We start from the raw sequence: 12,078 nt of genomic DNA, 5'->3' as shown, positions 1-12,078 counted from the left end.
ATATAAGTTTAATCAAAAAAAGTTTGTTACAATAAAATGTTTCTTCTACCAAAATCATCGTTTATACTACTTTTGAAAAATAAAATAAACATAAAGGAGCCTACTAAATTTTTGTATTAATGCTTAACTTAAGTTTACGAGCTATACTTTTTTAGTTATATAAAACATAAACAAAAAAACAAAGAACTGAGTACTAATTTAAGAAAACGCTATATAAAGCTATATAAAGCTTTAAAGCTTTACTTTGTTTAAGTTATGAACAATTAACGACTATAATAACTGATATTGTAATGGAACTTACTCTAAACTGACACTAAATAAAAATTTGATTTGTGAAAACTATTATTTAACAAGCAAAAACTACTATGAATATGGCTAAAAACTTTATCTTAGAGCTAAGTTGTTTGCTTGTGAACAAAGTTTAATAAACAGTGAAATTTAAGTTATATTAAAAGTTCTAAAGGATATTTGAGGTTTAAAATTTCTAAAGTATAGAATTTAAACATCTAAAATACAACTAATCAGTTATTTAAAATAATATTCTTTAAAAGTTAGTGTAGGTATAGAAACGTAATGGACTATATTATAAGTTTTTAAGACTTTAATTTTTTTTTTCAAATATTATTTGGACACAAATTAATCAAGAAGATGTAACTCTGTTAAATTAGACTATTAAAACTATTAAGTTCAATAAATATACTTATCATTAGTGTGTTTGTTCAGCTACGTTTTCAAAATCTTAATTTAGAAGTATTTTTATTAATTTATTTTTAAAAAATCTTCAATATCTTAGTTTTTCACTTTGAAACACTTTAAATATAGTCCATAACGTTACTATGTCAGTAATAACTTTTAAAACGATAGTAGTTCATATTATTAATTAGTTATCTTTTAAATACTTTAAAAATTTCAGACCATATACTTTCTTTAGATTTTTTATTTTTATTAAATTTTTACTGTTTATCAAATTTTGTTCACAAGCCTAAAATTTAGCTGTGAGGTAAATTTTCTATCCATATTCATAGTAGTTTTTGTTTATACAACAATAGTTTTCATAACTTTAATTTGATTTTGTTCTAAATTACAGTAAACTTTTACAGTGTATCAGATTTTACAGTAGTTTTAAAACACATAATTTTAAAATAATAACATTTTTTATTTTTCATAAAGACTTTTTTAATTAGTATTCAGTTATTTGATGAAATTCCTTAGTAATATTTTATTGATATTTCATATATCCCACCAAAAATAGCTCACAGATTTAAGTTGAGCTTTAATAAATTCCTTTATGTTGATTTTATTTTTCAGAAGTATTATAACTGACAATTTCTACAGAGAGAAACATTGTAGTGCAATAAACTACTGATTGATGTGACAGTATACTTGTCATATTAAAAAACACTTGAAAATAATAACATACTGCAACTAATACTAAAAAGGTTATTTCAGTTTACTTCCACAATCTAACTAAGGTAAGAGCAGGGTTCTAACTAAAATTTCAAAACAATTTATAGGGAAATCCATAAAATATAGCCAAATTATAAGGAAATTATCAAAAAAAATTGCTTAATGATAGTGTTCGAGAACTTCTACTGTTCATACTCTTCTTTAACTTAATTTTAATATCAATTTATATGTTAATATTTCAACACTTTTATCATCAATGTTAATAAGTTTACAATATTAAACAATAGAGTTGGATGTTTCACAGATTTTATGTCTATTTTATATAGCTACTACCATATAATAAATACTTTAAGCTATAGACAGTACTAAACTACGTGCGGAAGCAGTATTCTAGTAGATCAATATAATAGTTAAGATATAAGATGCATTTTGAACAGTTTTTAAAGGCCTAAGTTATTTTAAATAGCAAATTTCAGCTTTTTATTTCTGAAGAATAGTATAGTTGATATAAGAGTTGATAAACTACTTTTAAAGCTTTATAATAAATTGGACAGTAATGTCTATCTAAGTTTTATGTAATTGGGCAGTAAGATTTAATTAAAATGTGTCAATTTTTTCTGAGGTAATAAGCATGTTACGTCACTTAACAATTTTCATGCAAAAATGTACTTTTCAACTCATATAATGATACAAAAAAATGATGCTAAAATATTATTGTTGCTACAGCAACAAGAATTTTTTTTAAATGCACTCTATGTTTTGCACTCTGAAAAGAAGTGCATATAACTCTAAAATACAAATAAAATTTATATAAATAAAAAAACGGTATTGGTGATATTATCATAAAAATTTCAATCACCAAGCAAATACATAATTTTCAGGGATTTTCACATATTTTTTAAATTTTTCTAGGGATTTTTTTAGAATTTTAAAAATTTCTAGGGAATTATAGGAAAGGGGGAACCCTGTAAGAGTGCTTTTTTTAAAGAAGTTAAATATTCAAAAACCTAAAAAAGCAATACCTTAATTAGAGTTATAGTAATTTTAACGTAAGTAAAAATATTAACTTCTTAGCTAGCTTTTACAAAGTACTTCTAGATTTCTTTACTGGTTGAACTATATTTAGAAATATAAAGGCAATTTCAAATGGACTGAAATCATTTTGTTAAGTTAACTAAATATGAAAACAGTTAGTTTACAGACTAAAGATAACTATGTGTTACGAATACTACAAATATTGTTAACATACAGTTATAATTTGTAGAAAAAATAGTATTTGTGATTTTCATCTGTTGTTGAAAAATAAACTGTTTCTTTTTTTTGCGTAATATAATTAAATTTTCCAGGGTTGCCACAAATAGAGCTGAAAAAAAATTCCCGACTTTTCTATGTAATTTTCCAGAAGTTATTGTAAAGTTATTTTTATCACTTTTTGTAAGTTTTCTTAAAATTCTAGTTGCCTTGTTCAAAAAATCAAGAATTACCACCATAAAACTTTTTTAAATTGTCTTAAATTGTGCACAATGTTTTTTTGTGATATGTAATTGCCAAATGTAAAAAAACTTCCAGCTAAAATAGAAGAAAATCTTTAGAAAACTACCAAGGTTAAAGTTTCTTCAAATCATCTAAAATCTTGCACAGGGTGGTTTTGTGGTATTTGGCAAATGTAAAAAAAATTTAGCTGAAAACTCAAAGGTTGCCGTTTTTATAGTTCTACCTAATGAACACTATATGCATTTAAAATTATTTTTATCATCATCTTTATTGAGCCATTCAGAAACTCATTTTTAGAAAGCCAAGAATTCTTGAAACATGTTGGTTTAGACGTTGAAATAACTTAAAATATTTTATAGGTATAACAAATTAACCAAAATATTAAAAACTGATCTGAAAAAAAACAACAATGACTAGTCTAAGTTTGAAAACCCTATATATGTAGTATTAGTTTTCCGTACAACTAACTTCAATTAAGTACCTTATAACAAAAAATAAACTCACTCTCTATCACATAGTAAACACTTACGTGAGATCAAAAAAGTTTTCAATTTATTTTAAAAATTCAATTAGACCATGAAAAAAGATAAACTGCAAAAGCTATAATTTTTAGAAAACAACATTAGCAAATGAAGTTTTAGTGATGATAAACTTTCTTAAAAAACATAACTAAATCTAATTTCCTGGCTTTTCCTAACTTTTTTTTCAAAAACCCCCTTTTTTTTCTGACTTTTGTACTTTTTTTTGTTTTTCCTGACTTTCCTGACTTTGTGGCAACCTGATTTTAGAGATAAAGTTACATACGCAATACTTAAAACTAAATAATTAATGTAAGTTGTTGAATATAATTGCTGTATTTATTTTTAAATATTTAGTTTTTTTTTTTATCTTAAAGTAATACTGTGTAGTTTTTACTTTATAGACCACAATAAAAGTTCTCGACTTAATGCTAAGGAGATTGATCAATTCAATTTTTTTAATTTTATTAACAAAACAATGTTTCACTCATTTGAACTAAATCAAAGTAGATCATCAGTTGACAACAAATGAAAAATTGTTTGTTAATACAATTTAAAAATTTGAACTAAAACTAATAAGCTTATTTTTTATATAAATAAAAAAATTGATAAAACTGTCTATTTTATATGATAATATTCAAATGCTCTATTTGAACATTGGTTTTTAAACGTAAACTTTAGTTTGGAGAGTAAAAAGCTTACACTATATTTAAGTGTTAAATTTTTCTAGATGATCTTAATAAATTGAATAATAGTCCTGAGTGTTTATGTTAAGGATATACATACAATACTTTTGTCAATCTAATACATAGCTACAGTAAATATGATGTTGTATATGTATTGCATTCTGGCTATTAAGTCGAGGACTTTTATTGTGATCTATAAAGTAAAAACTACACAATATTACTTTTAGCAATTAAAACATATTTTGTCATATTTGAAATTAACTTTGCACTTATTGAAATTTCCACTAAATTTTAGTTAAAATATTTGTATTCTGAAAAAAACTGTTAAACTTTTACCGAAGAATAAAGGTTTATTTAAAGAACTAACATGGTTTATTAATTTTAAAACATCAAATTTAGTTTCACTGGGTGATGAATAGTGTACTCTGATGTCACATCTTATGTTCTTTATCCATTCAACTGATGCTGCTTTAGACAAATCAATATAATCAAATTCATCAACTTGTACCAAAACTGCGTGTTGTTTCCATCTAGATTAATCTTTAATTATAAGCTAATTCATCAAAAAAAGTATAAAATAAATAAACAGTTTTACGCTTTACAACGTATATATAGACAGTTAAAAAGTTTAAAAAGTAATGTTAATAAATATAATTACTTTTCAATTTTTTTTCTTTATAAAATAAGCAATCTTGTTACTTTCTATACTCTAAAGTCTAATACCTATTATAATTGTTGAAAACTTACTGGCTTGAGTTTGATGCCTCGCAAACTAATGGTAAACTATCAGAATCAGAAGGTTTAAGAGTTACGTGTGACTGAAAAGCAACTGCAAGAACGTCATTACGTTCTATCTCAACATCTTTATCTCCCGTAAAGATGCTCTGTTCATTAATATCGTACTTATAAACCATTAATATAAATAACTTAAATTTAGTATTGTGAAATTTACCAATATGCCCAAAATTTCAAAAGCTAATTTAACGCAAACTAATTAGTACTCTTCATGAAGTATTAGTTCATTTATATAGACAAACAATAAAATTTGTAATTTTGTTTGTTTTACCTGATAAAGGCGCACACCGCTTTCTGTAATAGCCAAAGATTGATTTGAAACTAATCGATACTGAGAAAGCTTGCTTGACGAATTTGGTGAAGAAAAGTCAACGACCCCTTCAAAAACAGGATTGCATGGTTGTGTCGCATTCTAAAAAAAAGTTATCATTAATTCTAACAAAAAAGTAATTAACTACTGCAACTAAAAACATTTTTATGGTGGCCAAAACGATTTATCTTTTTTTTTACTTGAATAATAATATCAACAAATTTTTAAGGATTTAATAGTAAAAGAGTATTTATAAACAATTCTTAAGAACGTAATTAAATTTAAATACATTTTAAAAATATTTCGTACATAAATTTATTTTCCAATTTTTTTTCTAGAATCCTTTATATAATGAACTGACGAGCTCTTTGAGCAAAATTTTGTTTGCTGAATAAATTTGAGGAAATAAATTTATTTATTTACCTTCTATGAAGTAAAATCTTTTTTCTAACATGAAAAACTATAGCAACATTTCGTTTATTTTAAACATATCTTTTTTGCTATTTAGAAGCTTATTTAAAACGAACCCTACAAAAAGAAGATTTAGTTTTTGCAAGAAAGCATTGATACTGATAATCAGGACAAACTTCTGTTGGACTCTTTTCACCAGATTGTTGACATGTATCTAAGCTACAAGAAGCGACAGGATAGTTTATACAACCTGTATAAAATCAATATAAATCAAATTGAGTTTAACAGTGTAATAGTAGTAAACAAGTAGTAGAAAGAAATCTAACTTTGTAGCATTTTAAAAATAATAATCTATAGAAACTTTAATTCAAAAAATTTATGTTTAAAATAATTTGTTCAAATACTTTAATCGACTATAAAAATATAATTTAATTTAAAAATAAGAAGCTATAATAAGACTTGGATCTAGTAAAGTATTTAAAATTTAAGTGAATTTGTAATCTAATAACTATTTTTTAAATGGGTTGTTAAATAACAATAATTTATACTTTATAGCTTACTTTACAAAATCCAAGTCAATAAAACATCAGCTCTACTTTAAACAGTAAAATTTAGCTAGTTTAAACATATCAAATATATGCTAAACTAAACTGCTTTACTAAATCAACTTATTTTGATAGGCTGACCGTTTTGTATATATAAAACCTTAATGAAAAATTTGTAAAACAAAAACTTTGTAAATTGTTTACATTATCTACTTTAAACTTATTAATTAGATTATATAAAAATTTAAACAAGAATACAGTTTACACAAAAAGTCTATCACTCAATGTTTAATTGAAAAATAACCAGGTAACAATAGGTTGTATGAGTTATTGCAGATAGGACGATATATCTGCATGCTAACAACATCAGTGTTTGACTTTGAATTAGATCTTAGTACAGTTTCCCATCCATTTAGTTTGCCATTTTCAAAAATCCACAAACCAGGAAATAGCATAACGTAATTCTGTAATAGTTTATTTTCATATAATTTTACTTATTCTCATAGACTAAGAGTGGGCAACTTTTCTTGTAGGCTGGCCAAATTTACAAGAAAAAATCCTTCGTGGGTTAGACTTGTTAAAACAAGTCTTATCTTACTTCAAAAAAGTTTAAGTTTTATTAATTTTTTTTTTTAATTAGTAAATTTGAACAACTTTTTCCGGTACATAAATTATTCAAAAAATATAACAAAACTCATTTCATAATTATTTATAGTTTAGTACTTTCCACTACGACTCTTTTAAAACAATACCTTAGTAAATTAGCTTCAAATGAAACTGAAACAATCATATATTGTAGTCAGAACGCTTAAAAATTATTAAGTATATCAATTAAACTAAAAGGAAAACAAACTTTCTACTTGACTGCATTGTCATTGTAAAATAAACAAGTTCAATCAATAATCAATATTACGACTATTAGTAAACTACTATCATTAAGCTTATGCCTCTTTTTTTTCCGATATAAAGTAGGAAAAAATATAGCAGTTCCATTAGTATATGAATTCATTTTAATAACTGTTGAAAAGGTAAACTTACTACTAAAGTTTTATTTTCTGCAAATGAATTTGTTGATTGCAAAGTCGATAAGTTATGTGCTAAAGCAGTTTCATCATGAAACACAACACTTCCCGATAGATAATGCTTTGGTTCATTTAGCTCATCTGTGTCAAAAAAAAAAGTTTAAAAATTTATAAAGTTATTGAATACATATCAGCTATAATTTTTGACCTTAACGGTTATACCACAATACAAATTTGGATTCTCAACATACCCACATTTTGAAACTGACAGTCAATATTCGACAATTCAAGTTCCGACAATCTAGTTTAGCTATGTTAATTTTGTAACATTAAACACCTAATTAAGTCATAAAAGTTCAAATTTGGTTACATAAACAACATTTTTAATTTAATTAGTTTTTTTTTTGACTTATTCAAGTTGTAATTTTTTATTTGATAAAAGTAATCACTCTTCAAAATTAATAAATTAAAGTTTTATTTTATCAACAAAAATTCTTTTTTTTATGTTTGCATTATCTGACAAGCACAATGCGTTATCAGAACTTCATAATACGATTTTAGAGCGTTGCATGTGTGGTCAGAGAACATAAAAGTGATAGCAGAGGATTAGAGTGTAATTAAAGTTAAAACACTATTGAAAAACTAATCAATGATAAAAAGGGTTGGATTGTATGTTGTTTGACATTAATTTATGTTAATTAAACATTTTTTTTTTACTTTTTAGTATACAAAATGTTTTGATGTAAGTTATTGTAAACTTTAATTGAAATAAACTATAATAATTTATTATTAGCTTTTTCGAATTGAGTTATATGTACACTGATATGACTGAAATTTACTGGATAAAACTATAACTCAAAACGCATCCAAAGTATCCATTTATGAACAAACGATAAATAATTATACCAATATTCTTTTTAAGATTTAAGGATAAATAGTTTATTACAGTAATTTACACACATCTACATTAAATTAAAGTGGTAAAAAACAAAAACAAACATTAATTCCTAACAAAAACTATTAAGCAATGTTTTAAAGTTTAAGCAAAAAATTAAAGTGTAGAAGTCGTCTATTATAAAATCTACAACCTTTAGGAAATTTTAAATTTCATAAAATTAATTTAATACCTCCTGATTAAAAATATTAAAAATCATAAAAAAAGTTAAAATATTACATTGCAAAAAAAACCTCACTTTTTTTGTATAAAATGATAATATATTTTCTTTTGTTAAAAGTTAGACTTCAAAAAACAAAAAATATATAACATTACCATGTAAAACATATTTATTTAATGCAAAAAATCAATACATATCTATGTTGTAGTTCAAGTTTTACTAAACAGATTAGCCAAAAGTTTTTCGTAAATTTATTCAAGGTTTCCAAACAAGTTTTTTGGTCCATTTAAACTAAAGTTTTTTAAAAATTTCTTCAATACTATAACAACATTAAAAATATACTGTAAAGCTACTTTAAATGAGTTTTATTTTGAAAAAATTTTAAATGATACAAAAATGTTTTTGTTTTTATGATATATTTTTTGTATCTTATCAAGTTTTCGTTACTTTACATGTAAAAATTCTTTAAAATTTCAGGTTTTTCAAGTTTCTTTTTTTAATTTCTCAATATCCAGGTTTTATTCTTAATTCTAGGTTTTTCCGGGATTCCTGTTTTTTTTTTGGCAACCTAGACTAAAATAAGAGTTGAAATAAAACCCATGAACATTGGCATCCAGTCGCACATAGAGTTTATTTGATCTAGACAGTTCTTTTTCGAAATAATCTTTAAATCACTTACTACTTACTTTGCTTAAGCGCGCAGAAAGGTTTTAGGCTGATATATTTCTGCGGTTTTACCACTCATGATGGTTAATTTACTTTATAACTTAACTGTATACAAATTTTAATATATTAAACTAACTTTACTACTAGCTAATACTAATTATTTAATAAATAATAACACAGACAACAAAGTTAATTTTTACTTATAAAGAATAAAAAACTGATTATACTAAAATAAATATAGACACAAGATATTTTCAAACCGTTAATAAGTTAGCAGTAATAAAACCTAAAATAAAAATTCCATAACTTTAAACCAATGAAACACAGTAACTTTAAAGTTACACACACTCTTATAAAATAATCTTAAATATTAGGTTGAAATGCAATACTAAACTTTTTATTAAAAAGACCATTAAAACTTTAACAAATAAATAAAACTTTAAAATGCAACACGGTTAGTATTCAAATACGTTATTTAATTCTGAATCAGACTTGATACGGCAACCTAGTTTGTGGATGTTGAACTGCACTCTGAAACCATCTCTTTGGTTGTAATTAGCAACATGTGTTGTTTGCTTGAACGTAATTTTAGACTGAGCTTGCAAGCTAAAAATCATTCGTTTTATACTGATTTGCTGATACGTTCGTGAACTCAAAGTGTCTATCTAAACTAGTTGCTGGTTCTGGCAACAGTCTATGTTTCAAACTTGAACATAATAACAAACTAAGCAGAAAGTAAAACTTAATAATATAAGCTTTAACAAATTAAATATTTAACATGCTTCATACATTTTAAATAAACTGCAATTACATGATAAACACCTTGACAAAAAAAGAGTTGTTGTCATCAAAAACCTACCTATTCTACTCTAAATTTTTATTCAAGAGAATTAAAAAAAAACTCGTTTAAATATTTTGTTATTCACTAAATATTGGTTTACTAAACAAATTATGATTATCGCCCAATTTGCTAAAAAGTTGAAAATAATCACCCTTATCTAAAAATTATATCACCCCTTACTATTTATCGCAACAAAGAGAGTGATACCCACTTTAAGAAACCCTGGATAAATGTGATATATAGTAACAGTAACTTCATCTATGAAGATGTTAGACCAGAAAATACATGAGTACAATATGAAATTTAACTTTAATATATTAGCTTCAAGCATATTTTTTAATTTTACTCCAAAAACTGGACTTTTTATGTTTAAATCATATCTCTAGATCAAATATAGAATACTGGGTTTTCTACGTAAAATGTAGACGTTTCAGATTGGCATTCCTCGATCTAGACCAAATTTATCTGACATTTTCTCTACCTTTTGTTGGTTGGCGCCCAGTGTAGTTTATAACCAGATAAAACTAAGAAACATTAGATTAGTGTTAACCTCAAGGACTACTAATAATAAAAACTTTTTACTACATTTTTTTTCGTTAATATCTAAATTTTTTAGATATGACCCCTACAATATATAAAAAATGTTTAAGTTTTCTGGAAATTATGTCATTCATTGTTATGTAACTGCTACATACATAAATGGTTTTTTATTTTCAGAGTGCTATCTCACTTGTTCTTAATGTTTTGAATAACTTTAACTCCATCAACACTGCTAAACTAGCTTTATGATTATTCCTTTTCAATTATAAATATACTAACTTCTTTGCAAACAATCCTTGAACGCGTCATTTGAAAAGTACATCACTGGTAACGAAGTTAATAATATTTACTCAAAACAAAATAAACCTCAGATTTATTTTTTTAATTTATATATTTTTTAAGTATATATACAAAAACTAAATGCTGATTAGAAAAGAAATTGAATTTAATGGTCTACTCAAAAAAATATATTCTCAAACTTGTATTTAAAAATTTGTAAACATTCTAACTGATAAAAACTTACTTACATTTTATAAAATTTATTAAAATAAAAACTATAAAAATCAAATGCTTATTTAGAAAGATATTCACAACTTAATAATCTACTCAGAAAAAAAAATACCTTCAATTTTTTAAGAAATTAAGATATAATCAAGAACTTGAACTGACAAAACTGACATTGAGAAATTTTGAAGCATTTGAACTGATAAAAACTGACGTTTTGCCAATGTTTCCGAATAAACTGATTTAGCCTGACGCCTATGAACCTTGTAAATAGCAAGTTAAAGTTATTCAAATAGGAAGCTTAACATTTTATGAATTCCTAAAAAGTTATCGTTGATGTCATCAAATAAAAAAAACATTTTATTGAAAATCATTTTTAGTTTAGCAGGTATAAAATTTTGGTTTGAAAAAGTTGCAGTTGTCCTAAATATCTAATTTAAACTAAGCACCGAAAAAAAACTAATAAATAAAAATTGAAAAAGAAATTATTTTAATATAGGTTATTTAGATCAAGAAAATCTTCTAAAATACTTTGAAAATACACCTGTAATCACTAAATATTATATGTTAAACAACAAACTATTCTCGTATAAATTTTTATTAAATATCTAACCATTTTTTACTTCAATATTTTAAAGAAAAACATACTTTTAAAGAAGTCTACTTACCAGTTGGAGAATACTCGCAAATAAAAGGAAAAGAATTCAGGCAATCAGAATCGAACCATTTAAATGAGCTTGTTCCCAAATACACACAGTCCTTAAAAATATTTTCAAATACTATATATTGCAAAACAAAAACAAAGTAAAAAACTAATTAGTGTAATTCGATAGATTTGAAGAATGTCCTAAAAGTTGTACTAACATTATAAAACACGCATCATTTTTTTGAATTAAAAAAAGTAAAAATAGCGTTCTTTCGGTTTTTTTATAACTTTTTGTTAATCAAAATACAATATTTATCTGTTTTACTTGATACTATATAACCAGATACTTTATTGTTTACTATACAATAATAATTAATTACTTTTCTTCTTAAAAAAATATGCAGAGTTTGTAAAATTTGTTTACTTTAGAAGGTTCAGTTGTAATTTTATCATTTGGTTGTCCTCTACCCCATGGAAACTCAGTAGGTGAGCAATTGGATGAACTGATGTAGTTTCCTTCTTTTTCTTTATCGTTAAATCCAGTCCAATAACGTCTGTTTTTTATGTGTTTAACAGAC

General features: G+C 24.5%; 1 protein-coding gene across 1 annotated transcript in view; it reads right to left on the bottom strand.

The window, feature by feature from the left end:
- Positions 1–12,078, bottom strand: part of LOC145841724 (polycystin-1-like) — a 139,190-nt gene that overhangs the window by 111,440 nt on the left and 15,672 nt on the right. The window contains exons 12-19 of the mRNA XM_082949073.1: positions 11,925–12,054; positions 11,523–11,613; positions 7,205–7,329; positions 6,471–6,630; positions 5,738–5,871; positions 5,172–5,312; positions 4,853–4,989; positions 4,473–4,635 (exon numbers count right to left, since the gene is read on the bottom strand). Of these exons, the coding sequence (XP_082805199.1) occupies positions 4,473–4,635; positions 4,853–4,989; positions 5,172–5,312; positions 5,738–5,871; positions 6,471–6,630; positions 7,205–7,329; positions 11,523–11,613; positions 11,925–12,054 (1,081 nt within the window). The remainder of the gene's footprint in view (positions 1–4,472; positions 4,636–4,852; positions 4,990–5,171; positions 5,313–5,737; positions 5,872–6,470; positions 6,631–7,204; positions 7,330–11,522; positions 11,614–11,924; positions 12,055–12,078) is intronic.

The sequence above is a fragment of the Thalia democratica genome, chromosome 7 (assembly GCF_965202585.1).
Source record: "Thalia democratica chromosome 7, ktThaDemo2.hap1.1, whole genome shotgun sequence".
NCBI lineage: Eukaryota > Metazoa > Chordata > Thaliacea > Salpida > Salpidae > Thalia > Thalia democratica.
The sequence above is the reverse complement of the archived record's forward strand: the minus strand, read 5'-3'. Positions and strand labels throughout refer to the sequence as shown.